General features: G+C 35.9%; 1 protein-coding gene across 10 annotated transcripts in view; it reads left to right on the top strand.

The window, feature by feature from the left end:
* STAU1 (staufen double-stranded RNA binding protein 1) overlaps positions 1–20,786 on the top strand; it is a 51,508-nt gene that overhangs the window by 8,159 nt on the left and 22,563 nt on the right. For 2 of the 10 annotated variants that reach the window (XM_039864551.1, XM_039864550.1), the window contains exons 2-6: positions 6,673–6,743; positions 12,709–12,996; positions 14,622–14,746; positions 17,762–17,918; positions 19,827–19,965. In XM_039864551.1, the coding sequence (XP_039720485.1) occupies positions 12,792–12,996; positions 14,622–14,746; positions 17,762–17,918; positions 19,827–19,965 (626 nt within the window). In that variant the 5' untranslated portion in view covers positions 6,673–6,743; positions 12,709–12,791. Of the gene's footprint in view, positions 1–6,672; positions 6,744–8,823; positions 8,955–12,708; positions 12,997–14,621; positions 14,747–16,206; positions 16,346–17,761; positions 17,919–19,826; positions 19,966–20,786 lie in introns of those variants that run through there. The other 8 variants (XM_039864558.1, XM_039864557.1, XM_039864552.1 and 5 more) reach the window with 7 other exon arrangements.

Genomic DNA, 20,786 nt, shown 5'->3' with positions numbered 1-20,786 from the left:
ATGCAAAGTGGCCTCCTTGTTACTGACATTTTCCTAGAATTTTCTGACACATAGTCTTACCATCCTTTCTAGTTTAAAATCTTTGACTCTTTAAAAACACGTAAGCAAACAACTATACAAGCAACAGAAGACAGAAATGTTTTCTGCCATATTGAAAATTATAGGGAGATGATGTTTTAATATTATATAACCCAATTTTTAAAAACTTTATTACGGAAAACATACAAAAGTGAAATAGTACAGAGAATCCCCGCGTATTGGTCACTTAGCTTTGACAATTATTAACTCATAGCCAGAGTCAATCTTGTTTCATATAATACCGCCTCCCCCAAACTGGGTTATTTTGAAATAAATCCTAAACATCATATAATTTTACCAAATTGCCTCAGACTCTTATTCTGTCACAAAATTTACTTTGATTAGAATTACAGTTCTCGTTTTGTTTGTTGGGCTTATCATCTCTTTTACATGAGTACTACACAGCAGGAAAAAGAATGAGCAACTGAATTAGCTCTTGATTCAGTGCTTACCCCCCTCAGAGTCATCCAAAATACTTCCTGGCTTCTTTATGTGCAAAAGCAGCAGTTCTTGAGCTATTAATATCTATAATTAAAAAACAATAAGAAATATGGATCCCTAAACTTGTTTTGGTAGAGATCTACCTGTTAAACCACTTTTAATGGAGAATAACTTTGTGTCAAAGTTAAACAACAGTTAATAATTCATAATGAAACTTTCAAAGTTTCTTTACAGTCCTTGTGTATTGCTATCACCTTAGGTTAAGACTTAAGCAAAGAATATTTGATTTCAAAACTCTGTGGTAGAATTATTTTCCAAAGACTACCTTCCCATCTGCTGTATTTACAAATTTAGGAAGTACGAATGCACAGCAAAGATGTTTCTGTTTTTTTTTGTTCAAAAAGGGATCTTTCCTACAATGGAAGTTGACAGGAATATATTGTCATTATTACTTAATTTTCACATTTCTGGTCATGGACAGTTTTCTAGCTTTTAGACCTGTAATACTGTTTTTTTCACTTGCATAGGTTTATTTTTGAGCTTGATCAGGTACAGCGAAATGTATGTTTTAGTTATTATAACCTGGGAGATGGGGAAGGGATATGCATACCTCTTAAAATTAACTTAGGAGAGAAGAAAACAATTTGGTGTCTAAGGACACAATAATGTACTTTATTAAAAAAAAAAAAATGCTTAGTGCTTCCCAGTAGGCTTAAAGTAAAACTTCTAAGCATTTGAAATTATTACCATAAATACAATTTGTTCAGACTAAATTGCTCTCTTTTAAGATTCAGCCAGAAAGTTCATTTAAATACAGATTATCTTAAGTTTAGAAATAAGCATGAGTATTGAACTAACAACCCCCTTCCCCCCCCCCGCCCCATTCTGAAGTCCAGCCCATTAACATTATTCTGGGTGTAATCATTAAACTTGGGACTGTCCTGAGCGGCTTCATCCTGAATCTCTCCCCAGTGAAGCAGTGAGGAAGGTATTTAACAAAGGAGGCACAGAGTGGGTCTCAGCTTGTCGAGCAACTTTCTCTGATGTCCTTTTACTGGATAAAGCAAGAATGAAATTTACTGGCATAAAGATGAAACTTTCATGAAAAAAGGTGTCTTTTTGTAGGATGTCATAAGTCAGTTCCAGGGCCTTGTTTTTATGAGCCTCTAAACTGGATCATCTTATTCGTTGTCCTACTTAGGGACACAGAATTGCTCAATTTGGGGAAATGTAAACTTTTCAAATGAGAGCTTTGGGGGTTGCTTTCTTTCTCTCAGAATGGGATTTTGGAGACTTCAGAAGTGTTTAGAGAATTTTATGACAGATTTTGTTTCACATTAGACCTGTGACAGGTTGTTTTAAATTAACTTCTGGTGAAAATGCTTCTGGTGTAATTTTCTACCTGACCTTTTCCTTAAATAAAACGTCATCAAAATCAAGGCTGTAGCATTTGTGCTATTGATTGCCAGAAATATAATTTACAAGGTAGAGCTTTAACTATATGAGAAGACATGTTGGTTCCTATGGTTAGTTTTACCCAACATTATGAAAAATTTCAAATATATAACAAAGTTTAAAGACTTTTATCATACACTTTTATATCCACCACCTACCCTCTGCCATTAACATTTTACTACACTTGCTTTATCACATGTCTGTTCCATCTGTCTCTCTTAATTCATTAATCCATTTTATTTTCAATATATTTCAAAGTAAATTGCAACATCATGTTAGATGCTTAAGCATGCATATCTACCATAGTTAATTTTAAATTGAGACAGTTCTGTATGGTGGTATTCCTAAATCTTTAAAAGCCAAGAGCTTTGTTGATTTTGTTTTCAATTTTGCTTTGACTCCAGAACTCTTTGCTTTTTAAAGGAAATTGTTTAATGAATTTTCCACTCCAAGGTGTGAATATCGATTAATCAAGTATTGCAAAGCTTGAATAATGTTGACCATATTTTTGTTCTCACTTACTAAGGAGATAATAGAGTAATATATAGCTAGGTTGATCTCAACAAATGCCACCAGATAGATGGCTTGGATATCTGTTTTGCCCACAACTTAATGCTCCAAACTAAAAAACCTTATCAAAGAATATTATTATTTAGAAAATGTTAAAATGTTGAGATTATTGCAAATAGCTTAATTTATTTTAAAAATATTTACATTCCCATAATAGTGAATAAAGTTGTTGTGAAATTGATTTATGTCACCAGGTAAGTAGAGGTAGGAACAAATTCTCTGCAAACAATTTTCCAGAATTACATACATTCATTTATTTGTTAAAGGAGTATATTCAGGGGGCTCCCTCAATATATATTTATTGAAAGCAAAAGTAGGGGGAAGGCAGATAGAGGTAAAAGGCAGTCAAACATATGGTAACAAGGAAATTTAACTTTGGGTGGTGAACACACATAATGCAATATACATATGGCATATTGAATTGTACACTTGAAACCTATTTGATTTTATTAACTAATGTCACGCCAATAATTTAAAAACAAAAGTAGAAAAATTTATCCAAGAAAGTATTTGTTTTTGATTAAAATTAGTCTTTTAAATATTAAATTTGTGGCTCATCCGCTCTTTAATCTGGAATATAATTTAGAAGTGTGATGACTTTGTGAGTTTATAATAGTAATGGAAACAAAACAGGTCATTTTATTATAATACGATATAGAGGTCATAATTGTCCTAGAGGTGTTGTTTTTTGTTTTTGTTTTTGTTTTTGTTTTTGTTTTTTTTTGTCATGTCTACCAGACTACAAAGTCTAAGAAAATCTATTTAAGTACCCTAGGGTCTTTCCCCTAAATTACAATGATTGCTCATCAGATTGTCTCTATATTTGATGTAGTTTTAGAACTGGTTGCCCATTGAGTAAGTTGATTTTAGTCAGCTTGTTCTCTCTTCTCATTTAAAAATATTTTTTTTCAAGTGGTATGTAGCTATAAGTTTATGTTTATAGATATTTATGTAACTGAGCACAAGATTAGTGAATTTGCTGGATAATAATATTTGCTACTATTTGTTGAGCTCTTACCATGTGCCAGGTTAGGATTACGGGTGAGGGTTATTTGATGCAGGAAAGGAATCTGAAAGGTCAGATTGAAGTTTGTTAAAAATCGTTTATTAACTATAGACAAGGTTGTTTCCAAGAAAATTAATTTAGAATTACAGTACTCTGCTTTATTTGTAATGAGTTAGCTGAGCTTCTAATTAACTTTATGTGGTCGTTGCTCTCTCTGCTTTCCAGCCATTGCTGGAAACATCTATTTCCTGGCTCATGGTATTGGGAATATTTAATGTCACTTTCTGTTTGGTATTGAACTGCCTGCTGAACAATTTCTTTATTTTCTTTGAATCAGTGGTCTCCTGAATAAGAAGCCTCTAGTTCTCTCTTAACGGCTATTCTGAAAAGGCTAGGTCAATGAAATTAAATCTGCCTTTGGATTTGGGGTTTTAGTGAGATGATGTATAAGTTTCCATTCTGTGTTTAACCTTAACTGAGGCAACCTTGTAGTCCGTAATGGCATATGTCTCATTAAGCAAGAAAGGGTGTTGGAAATGTGTCTTTTCTGGAAATGAGATGAGCTGATGATGCTTCTTAAGTTCTTACTATATTGGCTCCCCTCAGGCATGAGCTTTATGATCTAACCAGATTTTGTCTGATTCTCTCACATTTTTGCTTTTTCGAAGTCCTTGCTTTCTATAGATTAAAATTAACTGAGGCATGAATTTTCTACACTTGCAGATTCCACCCTCATACAAATAGGGCCATTGTCTGCTGATGACATTGTGATTTTGTACAAAATGCTAGGCAGTCCTTTCCTCTATCAGAAAGAAAATAATTTATACATAATGATAAGTCTGACTATGCTTGGAGGCTTATGTTCTTTGTAACGAAATTTAACGAACCTGCTCATTGAGGCTTCATGACCTTTTACCTAAATGACAGTCAAATGTAGTTAGGTAAATAAGTTTCCTTTTGGTTGTAGTTGAGTGAACCTTTACAACCTGGAACATTTAGAGTGTGACTGCTTTTAGGTAGTAATTTGCCTATCAACTGAGAATTTATCAATTTAAGCACCAAACGTAAAAAAGAATAAAGTAAAACAAAATTATTTTTTTGATAAGTTTTTAAGTTTGCTACATTTTTTCCCTTAAATAGTGTTTTTAACGTGGTTCATTAATTTTATAATGTCAGGTACCATGTGCCCTAAGAAAGTGATGTTTAACAGCTAACTTTGGTATGACATGTTATAGTTTACAAGCATTTCATCTACATTACCAGTTAATTCACTCAAGAATCTTAGGATTATCGTTTTATTAATCATCTGAAATTGGTGGTGGTAACCCCATTCAATACAGTAAAAAGTTGAAGCCTACAGGTGTAACTTGCTAGGATTTATTCACCTGAGCACCAACATTGAGACCCCAACTCAGATCCACAGTTTTATCCACCACACCCAGACAGCCATGTGCTAGCTGGTTTGCCCTTACCCTAACTCAACACTTTGCAGCTAAGAGCTCTTTTACTTTCTTTTTGTCTTCTGTAGTTATGAAGTGATGTATATCATAATTGATTTGTTACTACTAATTAAAATGCCACTGTGAATTATTTAAATTTGTGTTGTGTGTAGGGTTATTCCTATTCAAATGTGAATCCCATGAGTTCAGAGACTACAACTTATTTGTGTGCTTCTCTCTCCCCTGTACCTAGAATAGTGCCTGCAAATAATAGGCGTTCAATAATTATTTTGAGAGAATAAAGCTTTCTTGAGTGGGAAAGAAAGGAAATTGGGCTTAACCCAGTCTTTTTATTTTGCTTCTACTTGGAGTAAGAACTATATACATATACTGGTAATAACCATGATGGTTTTAGATTATTATTTTAAAATGGTTGGAGGATTTCAAAAAATGTTTACTCATGGAAGTGTGAATGTGTATGTGAATCTCAGCTGTCACTTGTGTAAAGATGTTTGAAATCCAAATGGTTGCAGACTGCTGTATTTTTCCCTTACCCTTTTTACTTTGAGTTGTTGACGGTTGTTTCTTACTGTTTTGTATCTGTCTGACTTGAGCAGATCCTTTTTTTTCCAGTCTAATTCTTTAACTTCTGGTTTGGGCTAGAAAACCAGATACCCAAATCTATCATAATTGTTCAGCATAGATGGGTTTGAATTGAGGGAAGCCCATTGGTAAAAGGCTTGGGTTCTAATGTGTGGTCTTAGACATCTGTTTGGGCTGCTCAGAGGCTTTTTTTCAGTTCCCATTTATGCTAGTCTTTTCAATGGGTGAGATTATGGAACAAAGCGTTCTAGATTGGAAGGTTGTTAGTCTAGTACATTGTTTACAAAAAGAACTTGAGTTGTTAAAATACCAGAGAATGAATTAGAGCTCATGATTTTCTAGAATCATTTGGACAGTGAGCAGCTACTTTTTATTGTTTATTAAGTTACAGTAGCAGTAAGAAATTGAAATGAGCAAAATTTATGTTGTAAAAATGCAAATAGCATCTCAAGGTAAGGAAATCTATTTGCTACTGATTGCTAGCATTTGAAAAGGGAGACCCTCTAGATGAAGCAGACCTGAAAGTTTGAGAATTAAACTCTTATGCCACTTGAAATCCAGTTCTAATGAATGATTATGATTTGGATTTACTAGAGATAATGTGCTTTTTCATATTTTGCAACTTAATGTAAGAATATTTATGTTCGGGTGCCTTTTGGTAAAATTTCCTGTGTAATTGTATTTGCATCACCAAGCACATGGTAAGGACATTTACCAAGAAAATATTTAGCCAATAGTTAAAAGTTTAAAAATTAGGCTTGCGTAATCAGGCAGTATTTGATGTCCATTTCTTTTCTTTTCCTTTTTTTAATTCTTAGGTATTAATCACAGCTCTCTTTCTAGGATGTAATTGAGACTGGAAAAGAAAATTTCTGCTCTCTTATGTTTGTGTCTCTGTAAAGTACTCTTTATCTAGTTCCCAAGCAGTCGTGTCTTTTGTAGACTCTCTAGTATGCTGCTTCAAGCCGTGCCATCATGTTTTCAGAAAGTTCTTTACTTGTAAATTTTAGGTTTCACCAAACTTTAGCACTATATATCTTCGTTTTCAGAAAAAGTAAATTATTATTTCTTATTTTCCAGGAGTTTTCTAACCACATAACCTCTCAGACCTGAACCAAAACAACATTGTTCCTGGAGCACCTCTTTTTAAGGTATACCTCATTTGACTCTGTAATTTCAGGCCTGTTAATAATCTATAATATTTTTAAATTCTACAGTGATCGTGTGGTAAATGACTTACTTTTGGCTGTAATATTAAAGAAAAGAGATTTTATACAGTTTGGATTTCTTTTTACTCTTGAGATTTAATTAGAAAGTAATTAAATACAGGGTAAATTGTTGGGAAAAATGTAAAACCCTCTAGCCAGCACTGCCATATACTTTAAATGTAAAGACATGAAAATTGACCACTAAAGTTATCATTAACATCACTCTATCAGTAAGCATCTTGGTCATAGAAACTTGTAGTTGGCCTTTGATTTCTCAGACTGTTTATGTTAAACTTGGTTTTCAAACTTGTGGAAATAATTCAACATTGTTTTCTGTCATGAGATAGGGTTATGATCAAGTTCCGTTTACCACTGGCTGCTTGTGATCATTTAGACCAAAAATGTTCCTAGGATTTTACAGACACTGATTTTATCGGGGACTGAAAAATACACTACAGGCATTGACACTGCTTTGTGTTTTTTAGTCCTTTCCCTCTAAGAGCTGAAACCACATCATACTGTATCTCTGAAGTAGTAATTAGTGGACAGTTAACCCAACTTTCTTTGAGAATGAGGACATTGAAGCATGAGGAAATTAGAAAAGTTGTACAAAGCTCAATGAATGGATTTACACTTATTACACTGAATCTGTTTAATGGTTTTATTTTCAAAGAACTGAATAACTTACTAAGCCTCAGGATTCCTTCATTGTTTTAACTCTCAGATTGGTATGACTGAGACTTTGTCAGATATCTTATTACAAAGTTATTTGGGGAAACTGAGGCACTGGGCAGTGAATTGCCAAGAATTAGATATACAATTGCTATCTGAATTGGGAGTAGAACTGAAAGCCACAAATTTGGTCTGATTTAACATTGTTGGTTGCTACTTAGCAGCAAGGCTGGTTTCTTAGAAACTGGGTCTTGGCACTGGTCTGTTTTGCATGAAGATGATGGTAAATTCAGGCATGTTTCTAGGTAGATGGCACATGGTTACAGACTACAATTTCCCTTTTCTGAAAGGAAAAGCCAGTTAACTGTTGAACCAAGCCCCTTCTTATTCAAGAATATGTCACACAGTACTACTCTTAAAAATCTCTGACATATCTTGAATTCATTTTGGTTGGTTTAAAACATTTTTCTGTGTGTTTATAAGTTTAGATTTTAAAAATACTTTCATATTTACAAAAATAATATGTTTGAGCATGGTTATTTTTAAGAATTTCTTGAAGAGGGGAGTTTGGTAAGGTTTGAAAGCTAGAAAAGAAATTAAGGTTTATAGCTTATTGGACTGGGAGGTAAATGTTTTTTTTCACTTTAGTACGTAGCGTGGTGTGATGGTATTTCTAAGATGAACGATTAATAATGAATTCTCTTTTAGGAAGTGTTTCTTTAAATGGACCACCCAATGGGTACATTTGTGTGGAAAGAAAAGCCTCCATTGCCCAGTTGGCACTGGGCCAAGTGTGAGACAGGGGCCACATTCAGTCGTTTGTATTGGATGCAAAGGTCTTGAACAGCCTGGGTTGTTTCCAGGCATTATTTCTGGCTGATTTGATTGTCTTGTAAGTGATTGTGCCTCCTCAGGGCTGCCTGTCCTGTGTCTTTCTCTTGAGCACCAAACACATAGCGGTCTTTTTTTCCCCCTTCTTTTAAGTAGTTTGGTCATATTTCTTTTAAAGAACATTTTAGTATTGGACATTATTTGCTTGACATTGTCTTTTTGGAAATGATTATGTAGGATGATAGTGACTGCCATGTTTCTATACTTGTAGGTGCCCTGTCTACAGGAGTTTAGATAATTATTGGAGTCAATGAATTGCTGTTTCCAGGGGGCAGGGGATAACGGGAGATGGGGAGGGGAAGTGAGTTTACTTAGAAAAAACATACAACCATATTGCAGCTAGAAAAATGTATCAGAAAAGGATCTGGCAAATAACTGTTGAGTGTAAAGGTATTTTAGGTGTATTTCAGTACTATTGTAGGAAAAATGATTTATTCCTTAACTTTTTTGTTGTTGACAGTCTTTGAGAGCGGAGCCTCAAACTAAAGAAAACAGATGAATAGATTTACAGTTGGTTGCTTGAAGATCTCTCTGTCTTTGAGGAAAACATTTAACAAATAGAGTCTCACTGGAGAATGTACAGTCTGCCATGTAAGGGTTCGCATATAATTGATAATTAATAAATTTTTATTGAATATTGAGTGGATATATCCTAAAATTGCTGTTGATATTGCTAATGCTTTCTCATGGGAAGGAACTGGAGTACCCCTTTGTATCTGTGTACCCATACTACATAAGATTTAATGAAGGGCATTGAATAGGAGAGACTTAGTGAAGTGTTTATGGCTATCTTAAAATCTCGTCCAGAACTGGGATGACTCCTTTCTTTTCTTTCTTTCCGTCTTTTTTTTTTTTTAAGCACTTCTTGTTTGGAAACGTCACTTATTACGATGGCAAATAAGTCAATTATGCAAAAGTATAGTTACTTCATTATAAATTATGGGTTAATCCAGTTAAAAATTAGATATTGCAAATGATTTTTTTCCATAATTGCTGATATTTCATTCTACAGTGATTTAACAGTCTGTTAGTTGAAAGTGAGTCAGACTAAGCACTACTGCAGATAGTCGTCTAAACTATTTCTACAAGGGTCTGCCTTCTTGTGTATGGTCTAGTCTTGGCAGATTCACTGCTGAGTGAGGAATATGCATTTTATACCTAATCACTTTTTAGTACATCATGTATAATTTTAAAAAATGTTTTTGTAGAGTTCATGTGCCCATATTCCTCTTCTCTACAACCCATTAAAAAGTACTTGGCACTTGTAAAATGGAAGATGTCAGCCAAGGTGAGACTTTTTTAAAAAGTTTTTTGTGTCACCAAGCCAAATTTAGAACCCCGGAGGGGTGGGGGAGACTTGGAATTAGAAGTTTTTTAAAAAGAGGTACCCATAATTCTGTTATATTACCCCTGTTGGTGTTGTAGTGCTAATATATGCTTCATAAATTTAGGATTTGAGAATAAGATGAATGTTTTCCTAAGTTACTGTCTAAAGCTCTTCAAATAGGAAAAAACCATAGCCCTCATCTGTGCTGGAGGCAGGAGGTAGAGAAATAGCAGCCTATACAGGCCTAACAGTCAAAGGTGTTTCCAGTGCTGGGGAAAACTGAGCAGCCTTTGTTTCACGCTTTCAACCTAACTTGACTTTGTGTAAAATATTATTCTATAAGAAGACTCCAACAAAGCATTTCGATCTCTCTCTTCAGTCTCTAATTTATCTGGTGGAAAACAACCCTTAAAGATAGGTTTAAAGGAAAAAACAAGATTTAAGTTAAGGATTTAATCTTCAGGACAAAGTACTTTTGAGCAACAGGTTCTAAATTTATACAGAAGTAATAACTCCAAAATTCCATGATTCCGTATTTCCCCTGAATGTTGCAGTGAACTGTATAAATAGCAGTAGTGAAAAGCTTTATTTGTTCTTTGAGTTATGTGTATAAACAACATATTTACCCCTGTTTGTAACTGTGATTGCTGCCTGCCTTCTCTTTGAGAGAGGAGCATCTGTTTGGGTAAATACTAAGCATCAATTTCTTAGAGTCTTTTGAGATGAAAAGATTTTCTTTTCCTGTCTAAGAATATAAGCTACTTGTTATATTAGTAAGATTTTATTTTGTGGGTTAGTATATGCTGGAAACAGCATCTCTGGCCCCTCTATCCATTAGATACTAGTAGGTCCTCCTACTTCCCAGTTGTGACTACCAAGTAATGTCTCCAGACATGGTCACATGCCCTTGGGGAGCAAGATTACCCCCTTTAAGACTACTGCTTTAGATTCTCTTTTCAGGCCTAAAGATGCATAGAAGTGTTAAATTAGCAAATGACTAAAAATATATTAGCAAATGAGTATTGTTTGTTGACTTTTACTATTGGTCGTGTTGTTGGAAATTAAAAATTTGTAAACAGCCTTTTTAGGAGGATTTAGCACTTTTTTATTTGCAGTTTTGGACTGCTTGTTTCAACCAATTGTTATAAAGACATAACTCCTCCTGGTGAACTTGTGGTTAACATTTTTTTGGGACAGTCTTAATTAAAAGCCTGTGCCCTTTCTCCACTTCTAGAAAACCTATACATTTACGTCTGTGATGGAAATACTGGCAGTGGGCCTGCTGTAGACAGCCTTAGCCAAAAAGATCCCTTTGGGGGCCCCTCCCTTTCTAAATTTAGTTCATTCATTCAGTCTCAGACTCTGAGAGCCACCCAGGGCGGACTCGGGTTGCTCCTTCTGGGATACAGGCAAACTCTGAAGCAAACACCTTGCTTTGGCTATTTTTTGACCTGTGACCTGTGGTTGGTATCCTGAAGTTGTGAGTACACTATAAATGACTTTTTTTTTTCTTTTGGTAGAAAAATGCCCTCAAGGCCGTGCTTAGAAAGAAGAAGGGGGTGAGTAAAAGCAGGAAGGAGAAGATTGAGAGGGAAATATTTCTATTTTGGCAGCTGAAGGAAATAAAAGCAAGGAAACAAGGTCATAGCTGACTTTAAAGGGTTCTGGACTTGTTTTCTTGACAGTGGCAGCTCGTCTGGAAAGACCATTATCTAGATCTTCAGCAGAGCTCAGTTATTTTGCTCTGATTCCAGAAGTAAACAAGGAACCTCTGCAGTATCGGGCAGTTTTGTTGAATAGGGAAATGTTTATGCGTCTATTATCCAAAGTTGTATTTCAGCTGGGGTTTTTGCTTCGTTGTGAGTTTTGCGGTCCTGTTTTTGCTCTCAGCAAGAGAGAATGTGCCAGGACTCTTCAAGTAACTTAATTGCTTTGGTCATTCATCTCTTTCTAGAAGTCCAACTTTCATTAAAAATTGTTTCGAGACTTTTATAAGGTTAAAATGACAGACGATTACTCTAATAAAAGTTCTAATTTGTTAGTTTGCTCGTTTCTTTTTGGCTGGCTTTTTCTGTTCTTTGTTGCTACTGGTTATTTTTGAGTACTTTTGCCTTCAATATTTTCAGCTTTTTGAAGGATGGGCATGAAAATGAGCAGAATTATCCTTAATTTTTGACTTATGAGGAAATTGAAATGTAATATTTAGAAATAATGCTTTTGGAGCTTATAAGCCGGAGTAAACAATTTTCTCTGCTCTCCAGGTTCTACCCCCATCAGCCACAGCAATAAAATTGCCAGTCTGAAATTCGTTCCTCTCTCCTACATCATCTCCACTCTTCCTTTTAATAGTACAAATACTATAGTATGGTCTTTGCTATTCAGATAATTTCTCAGCATCGAGAGCATTGATGTGGGTGCAACAATTTTCTTGTTTGGGGTCTGTAACTAAATGAGATCATCTCAGACCTCTAAGAAAACCATTATAAGGGAAAAAAACAAGTGAGAAATTCTTCAGTCAACTTAAAGGAAAGCGCTAAAGGTGCCACTCTGAGCACCAGGCCCTTAAATAGAAACAGTGTTTACATTCACTTACTAATGATGTTACAACCCAGTTTGCTTTCTGCTGCTTATAATTCTGAGGCTAGAAGCCTTTACCATATTCCATATACTATGGAAAGACTACTCCATATTTTTAAATTTGCATTTTGAATATAAGCTGCAATTTATAATTCTTAATATTCAACAATAAACATTATACTCTACTGATTTTCTTCATAAAATGAACATGCAGAGCATGTGGGTATTGTAAGTCATTTAAAAACACTGTCAGAAAGTCACAGGGCCAGGAACCTTACTGTATACCAAAGATAAACACAGTTCTAATACATCAACATAGCTACATGCTAATTGGGGCTATTTTCATACTTGAGTAGATGACACCAATTTTGACTGAATATTGGCAATTACATATCTCCTCTATAATTTACCTTTTTATTTTCTTTCCCTTACAACTTTTAGGTAGAACTTTAGACTTCATAGCAGTGAATTAACCTGCACTGAAAGCTGTTTACCTGCACTTGTCACTTTTGTTGAAAGTGACCATGTCTCAAGTTCAAGTGCAAGTTCAGAACCCATCTGTTGCTCTCTCAGGGAGCCAAATATTGAACAAGAACCAGCCTCTTCTCTCACAGCCTTTGATGAGTATTCCTTCTACTGCTAGCTCTCTGCCCTCTGAAAATGCAGGTAGACCTATTCAAAACTCTGCTTTACCCTCTGCATCTATTACATCCACCAGTGCAGCTGCAGGTAAGCGTATGAATCCAAGTGTCTTCTGTTTCAAATGTTTTCTCAGCCTGTTTTCCAAATTGATAAGTAGATTGCAGATGTAGAGAGCTCTCATATTCACTTTCAAGAAACAGACGAAAGAATTAGCACTCAAGCTTCTTTATCCCAGATATGAAACACTTGGTTGTGTATTGGGTTGATGGAGCCCTTTGTTGACAGAGCATTTCAAAGTGTAAAAAAGAGAGATGAAAACTAAACTATAAAGCCTTGTCTATTATAAAGTGATGGCTGGCAGAGAGAATTGAAAAATAAATACCACTTTGGATATTTATTGTTATATGGGAAAATTCTGCTTTTAAAATTATTTCCCAGAACTGACAAAGAACATTTGTAGTTGTAAGCCCCCTTTTTGTATGTCTGTAAGATTTTATCCCAAGCAGAGGGGCAGCCAGATTTATTGGCAAGCAAAAGAGTGCATTGACATTCGTTAATTGTTATTTTGAGTAAGTTTCAGTTGTGGAGATTCCAAAGGTAGTTCAGAAGTCATATTGAGTACCAATTAGAGATTTAACAAAGAAACAGATTTTTAAAAAGGAAATAAGTTTAGGAGCATTCAAGTCTGATTATTAGGAAACTAAAAATGAGCTAAATCTGCTCGTTGATTAGAAAAGACTTGAAACACCTGAATAAAACTAAAAACAGTATTCTGCTCCCCACCCCCAAGTGGCAAAACCAGTTAAATGGAGTGTCAGCATGGGTGTCTCATGCCAAAGTCGCCTTACAACAAATTCCTCTCAGCCCCTTGTATTTGACAATTTCCCTTTCATCTCATTTCCTTTACTTTGTAAATCTGTTTTTAGAGTGTTAGCGTGTCCCACTCTCAGCCGCATGGCTTTATCACACTACCTCTAGACTTCCTCGGACTGGCTCACCAGCTAGCAGTCTTGACTTGTCATCGTCCCTAGAGCTTCACTTTTCCCCACATTTGTCATTTGAGATTGTCTTAAAAGCCAGTGGCGCTATTTCCGTTCTCTGGGATTTATTGCTTTTTCTTCTAATGTGTTCTTATATCCACATCTTATCGGCTTTGTAAAACTCCTGCCCATGAAGGCCATTTTATTTTACTTCTATAATTTTCAGCAATAGTTAAGGTCTGAGGATGGCAGCCTTTGGAGATCAGACCTAGGGGACTCACAGGAATGAGAAGTGTGTGGAAAACGAGAGTCATTGTTTGAGAAATGGGATTGGCATGTTGAGTTTTGTGAAATAACGAACAGGGTACAGCTGACAGCTGTTGTGGTAACCAGCGTGTGTCTGCTCAGAAGATCTCCTTGTTATTCCTTCGGTCGGTTATAATAGCATTGCTTCATCTGCTTTCAGATCTTGCTTGCCTGCTGTGGTTCAGTTATTACCCTGACTTCCACTCTCTCTGTTGAAGACACCCTCTCCTAGGTTACCTGGCCTCATCTGGTTCAGAGAAGAGCCCCGCTGTCTTCAGGCATGTTCTCCCAGTGTGGTTTGCAGTTTTGCATCACTGCTGCTCTAAATCCTTAGACCTTTAGTTTTCTCCTCTTTTTTCATATCCCTGAGAGAGCAGCAGTCTGCATACTGCTAGTTGACTTCAATGGTCTTACATTATTTTTCAGTTCCTTCTAACATGGCACACCCCAAAGAGAAAACCTCAGTGTGTCTTGCGAATGAGTTAGCCCGTTTCAGCAAGATTCAGCCTGAGTATAAGCTTTTGCGTGAGCAAGGTCCAGCTCACTGTAAGGTAAATATTGTCCATACTGCTCGTGCATATATAACCAACCAGGAATGTTTTCTGTCTTTTTATACTATTGCAAGTGGTGCTGCTATTCAAAATACTTATTTTCAAACTGCTGAAGTTGTCTTAAAGAGATGCAAAAGTATAGTTTGGGCGAGTTGCTTCTTTTTTCATCTTTGTAGAATGAGTCAAATAAAAGATAAGCTTCTGTATGGAATATTTGGCTTTTAAAGCTTCAGTTAGTATGTCATGGTTTAGGATTCTGAATAGAGATAATTCCCAAGCAACAGTGAATGATTTCCTCCCAGTTTTCCAGGCTCTCGGCCTCCTGACTATACCTTGTCTGTGGATCCTTTCCTGCTTGTTTGCACATGCACCTTAGACATGGCAGGGAGAGAGGTGAAAGGGAAATTACTTTTGCCACTTTTAGCAATCGATAAAGGGTTTGAAGATGAGAGGTAGAAATCAGTCTCTGAATATTTTGGTTTGTCTCTGATGTCAGTTATCTTTGTTATTCCTCTTACCTTAGAGAATGAAAGACTGACTGTAATTTGAATTTTTACTATTTATTATTCAGGAATTCAGTCTTTTATGCTTGTTCAATATCTGTGCTAATGTACATCTTGGAATGTAAGTGTTTGCATATCTGGCTTTGTCTTTTGCATCTGCAGTATGAAAAGATACATTATGAGAAAAAAGGAATTTGCCCTCCTGTTTCTGATCTTAGCCTTGCAGTCACATAATATAATTAAGGTTGAGTTGTCTCTTTATGCCTCATTTTTCTTGACATGCATACCTCAAGCCTCAAATGATACCAAGTTTCTCTTTTCATTTGACTAAAAGAAACATCAGCCACTGTCGTGTAAATAGGCACCATAGCGTAGCTCGGTTAGGTGGATTGGCCTTTGGATTCAGACAGATCTGGGTTTGAATCCTTGCTTCTAGCTATGTGACCTTGAGCAGGTTACTACCTTTTTTGAACCCCAGGTTCCTCATCTATAAAATGAGGATAATAATACCTACCAAATAGGTCTATTGTGAATATTCAGTAAGAAGAATATATGTTAAAGTCGAGCACAATGCCTGGCATTTAATAAATACTTAAGAAATGGTAGCTATTATTATTAAGCATTTAAGAATTATGCATTTAAGAAAAACAGGAATTTCCCACTCACACGAAGCTAGTTTTAACATTATTCTAAAGCATAATTTGAAATGTTTCTTTACTTTTAGAAAGCAATTAGTCATTTTCTATAACTGTTCTGTTCCTTCTACAGGATTTTTTTTTTGCAGAGCTTAACTTTGGGATTCCCTTCATTAACTATTTTGGTGTTTTTAAAATGTGTACTTTGTCACTTGAATTTTAGTACTTTAGGTAATTTGGCTATGTGTTCAATCTATAACTGCATTTTTTTTTTTTTTTTAACCTACAAGTCGTTCAAAGAGGAAAAATTATTCCCTTCTAGGTGACTGACTGTTTAAAAAGTCAGAGGTCTGGTGGACTTTTAATTCTATCCAAACCAGGATTCTAATCTCACTACCAACCCTCCACACAGAAAGCAGCAGAGTGACAACAGCGCCGGATGGGGAAAGTCTTGGAGAAAGGCAAGACTATTAATGAAATTAACTCTTAATTAAATTTTTTTATTATTATTATTTTTAGCATTTTCCCCTTCAGTGTCTTTCCACGAAAGGATCGTGAACATGGCCCAGGGGCTGCACAGCACTGCAGGCTTCTGCTCTTTGACTTCTCAGACTGGCCAAGGTTTTGAGTTCATGCTGTTGGTGATTAGATGAGTAACCTTGTGAACTGCAGCATAAATACAGGAGACACCCCATGTTTCAAAGGGGATGAAAGAGTCTTTAAGTTTTTCTAGTAGAAGCTGTGTACTAAGGGAATCCTGAAGTTAAGACCTACAAGAAAAATAAGCTATGAAGACAAGTCACCTCCATCCCTTTAGGCACCAAACTTAAATGATCCAAACATACTGAAATCAACATTTCTCAAGTAAATTATTTTAAATGAAATAAAGTCATATTCAGTGATAAAATCAGAAAAATAAAAACTCTAAAGTAGTGAGCCTCAAATTTTGGAGTGCATCAGGATCACTTTGGGAGCTTATTAAAGTTACACATACTTAGATGTCCTTTGTGTTATTCAGTCAAAAACCCTGGGCGTGTGTATCTTTCCTGGCTTCCTCAGTTATTCTTCAGATGCACACCAAAGTTAACAAACCACTGTGCTGTGATGGGTTATTGTTTTCTTACAGGGTATTCTGTACTGATAATATTAACATAACTTAATTTTAAGCATGGAGTTACCTTAATACTTAAAATGGGGGTAAAAAAGGCTTGCCATTATCAGCATTTGTTGAGAACAAAATTAGGTGTTTTGGATTTTAGAGCCGAGTTCAGAGACATTTTTTAGATCCTTTCTTGCTGTGTATCTGATTTTCTTCTGAAAGTGGAGGCAGCATCTGAATAGTGCAGTCTTGGGAAAGTGAAAGGCAGCATTTTAGAACCTGGCCAGCATTCCGAAATTTATTCAAGCGTTTGTCCTTCTGGGCTTACATTTTCAGACAAGAGTCCACAAACACATGACAACATCAAAACAAATATTGTCTTAATTTGCACGATGTACTACTATGTGTCTAAATAAAGTGTGCTAAATTTCTTCCTTGAGAAGTAATTGGAAGACAATTTCTATTTGGTGACTTCCGAATAATCAGTGTCTAATATTTTAATATGTAAGAAAACATTTTAAAAATCTCTGTACTTACCCCCATCTTGCAAAGCATAGTTTTTTTATGGAGTGCTATGCATTGTTAGTCATTGACACACACACACACACACACACGTATATTTGTGTTTATAAAAACAACAAAAGGGATAAAGAGTTAAATTACCAATATAATGACCAGGTCTTTTAAACCATGACCATAAAAAATGTTCAAGGTCCAAGTGACATATTACAGTGAACGTCAGGTTCATGAATTGAGAGCTCGCAATTTTCATTTGTAGGTGTTTACAGTACAGCTAACACTTGGAGATCAGCAATGGAAAGCTGAAGGAACTAGTATTAAAAAAGCCCAACACACAGCTGCTGCCAAAGCTTTGGAAGGAACAAAATTTCCTAAACCCATAGTCCACCCTTTTCGTAGCGAAGGAAGGAATCCAGGTATTATGCGTGGGCCAAGACAGGTTCCTTTCAAAAGCGTGTCTAGAGGTACCCATGTAGTATGTATGTGAATTCTTTCTTAACTAACTTGATTTTGAAAACACAGATTCTGCACTACCAGTGGCAAATGCATCTCCTTATTCTACAGCAGTGGTTCCCAGCCTGTGGTCCCTCGATTCCTGACCATGACCATCTAGATAGGTGGTCATGGGAAGTGGGTGGCTATCCCAGACGATTTTTAAGATTTCAGAAAAGCTTAATGAAAATGCATTTTTTCCCTTAATAAGGTTGTACAGATTGCCAAAAATGTAGGTTTTAACTATAATCAGTTTGACTCAGTGTGGTAATGTTGATTATAACATGTTGATCAGAAACCCTGATTGTCAGTTATATGTCTCCTGGTCTTTAAAAAGAATGAGAAAAAGAACTTAAATATTTATTACTTAAATACAAATCAGTAGATAATATCTCTTCAAACAAGGGAATCAGACGAGGAGAATACTAATAAAGAAGGAGAGTACCACTGACCCGGCGGCCATGGGTAGGTGGCTGTTTTGACAGAGTTACCCTTCAGGTTAAGGGTTCAGTCCCACGCCTTTTGTATCTGGGAAGACCTCGGTCACTCTTTCTTGTTGCTTTTGATTTCTTTGTGGTATTTTGTCTTCAAATTCATTCTCTACTGTAGGTAAATTTTATGGGTCTTAAAGTGATTCACGTTATACTTTAAATGCAACTATGTGAATTCTGTAAAATAATTCTGATATTAGGTGGAGAGACATTGGTTACTCATGTGATCCTCTGATTTTGCAAACCCAGAGGTATTCTTATAAATAAATTTGATTTATGCACTAAATTTAGTCAGACCAGTTGTACAAAACCAAGTCATTTTTATTTTCCTTCACCTACTTCTTAAAGAGGCATTTAAAAGTAGATATTCGTGTGCATTTAAATTGAACTTTGCCATTGCTAGTGTTATTCTGTGTTTGATAGGAAAGTGGTTTTTTTAAAATGTGATTGTGCGCTGATACTAATCTTTCCAGGCTGTTTTTCTTTTTAAATGAATTTTAAAGGTTTGTGAATTGAATGAACTTTGAGGGAAAAAAAAATGGAAAATTAAAAATGTGTATTTTCCAAAGTTGATAATACCGAGATAACCCAAGATACACTTGCTCCTGTTGTACGTGGAAACAACTCATTTTCCTAGCGAATATCACTGCAGGTCAGATCTCATCGTAAATATTGAGAATGGAAATACCTGAATATTTTGTGGGTCTCGACTTCTCCAGATAGAATTTAATTGCCCTCCTTCTCAGTGATTCTCCACCTGTCTTCGTAGCATATCCTGTTGTATTGTAGTTTTTTTTTTTAACGTGTTTTGAGCTCCTCTGGAGCAAGAGTTGTGTCCCTCAAGCTTAGCACAGTGCTTTGCATCCAGTTAGTAGTTAATAAATGCATTGTTCTATGAAACTGTGTACGGATCTACTTCTCAGTGTAAGCCAATAACCCAGTAAGTCAGTACAACCAAAATTATATCAGTTCAGTATTTCCAAACAGTGGAATGATTTGGACGGTCACCTGGGATTTTTTAATCATGGAAGTTGATATGTATTGGCACTTATTTCTGACAATTGGAATATATGGCTTTCACTGGTAACATTTTGTGTTAAATTGTTGCTCCCTCTATGAGCCTTTGCAGTATATTTTGTGCTGTTGACTGTTTTAGTATCTAGAAATCACAGCAAATTCTTGGATTTCCTGAACTGACGCCTAGCAGTGCAGTGCTTAGATCCTTTCATGAAATGCATCATGAATCCAGTTAGTAGAAAGCATACTTTTCTTTTTGGTTTTAGTGACTGTCATTGTCATGTCAGAAAGAAAACCGTTCTTTGTGTTAATTCTGTGTTGCAGACAGCATAACCCCTACTGTAGAACTAAATGCACTGTGCATGAAACTTGGAAAAAAACCAATGTATAAACCCGTTGATCCTTACTCTCGGATGCAGTCCACCTATAACTACAACATGCGAGGAGGTGCTTATCCCCCAAGGTATGTGTGTGTTTTAAATACAAGTGAAAATATATCTGATCTTTTACATTGAATAATGAAACCTAAAGATCGTGGAACACCTGATGATTTAGTCATCTTTGGCCTGCCACATGTCGAAGTCATTCTTCATTGTGTTGACGTCTTTGGAATGTGTCTTGATGTTCTTTTGTCTCCTGTCGTTGGAAAGGGCCTGAGCACGTTCCTCACCAGCAGTGTGGCTTGCGCTCCCAAGCAGTTAAAGATCACCCTTGTAACTTTTTTGTATAACTGAGTCATATTTAAATATGTTTCCCACAACACTATGATTCTCAGCATCTGTAGATTTCCTGATAATTATCTACTGGGTGCTTTTTGACATTTGAACTTACGTGCTTTGTAAATAGTCTTGGCGTACAGGCGCAGTAAAATATTAATTGAAACTCGAAAACGCCATCTGATAAAAGTCTCCTGCCCTCAGTCATAAGACATTAGTGGGTAGACTGATGATCAGAATGGAAGTCTTCATTTCCCAGCCCTATTTGGGTCTGGAGCGGGAGGATTGGGGGTGACCAAAGCCATTTTAAAATACAAACTCTGAAATGGAAGAAACTGGCCTCTGCCAGGCTGTAGGCTGTTGGAATTTCCAGAAATGAGGATCTTTTCCAAAAGTCTTTCGTTTAGAAATTCCCAGCCTTTTCTGGAGACACACAGTGTGAGTCTCATATGAGAAAGTAGAGCAAGTTAAGTTTTCTGTCTCAACTAAAGCCTCTTCCATTTTAGATTTTGTAAATACCGTGTGGCGATTGTAATCCAGAGTAAATTTTGAAATCTCTGAATATACC

The sequence above is a fragment of the Pteropus medius genome, unplaced genomic scaffold, assembly GCF_902729225.1.
Source record: "Pteropus medius unplaced genomic scaffold, Ma_sr-lr_union100, whole genome shotgun sequence".
Classification (NCBI taxonomy): domain Eukaryota; kingdom Metazoa; phylum Chordata; class Mammalia; order Chiroptera; family Pteropodidae; genus Pteropus; species Pteropus medius.
This window is presented reverse-complemented; position numbering and strand designations above follow the sequence as displayed.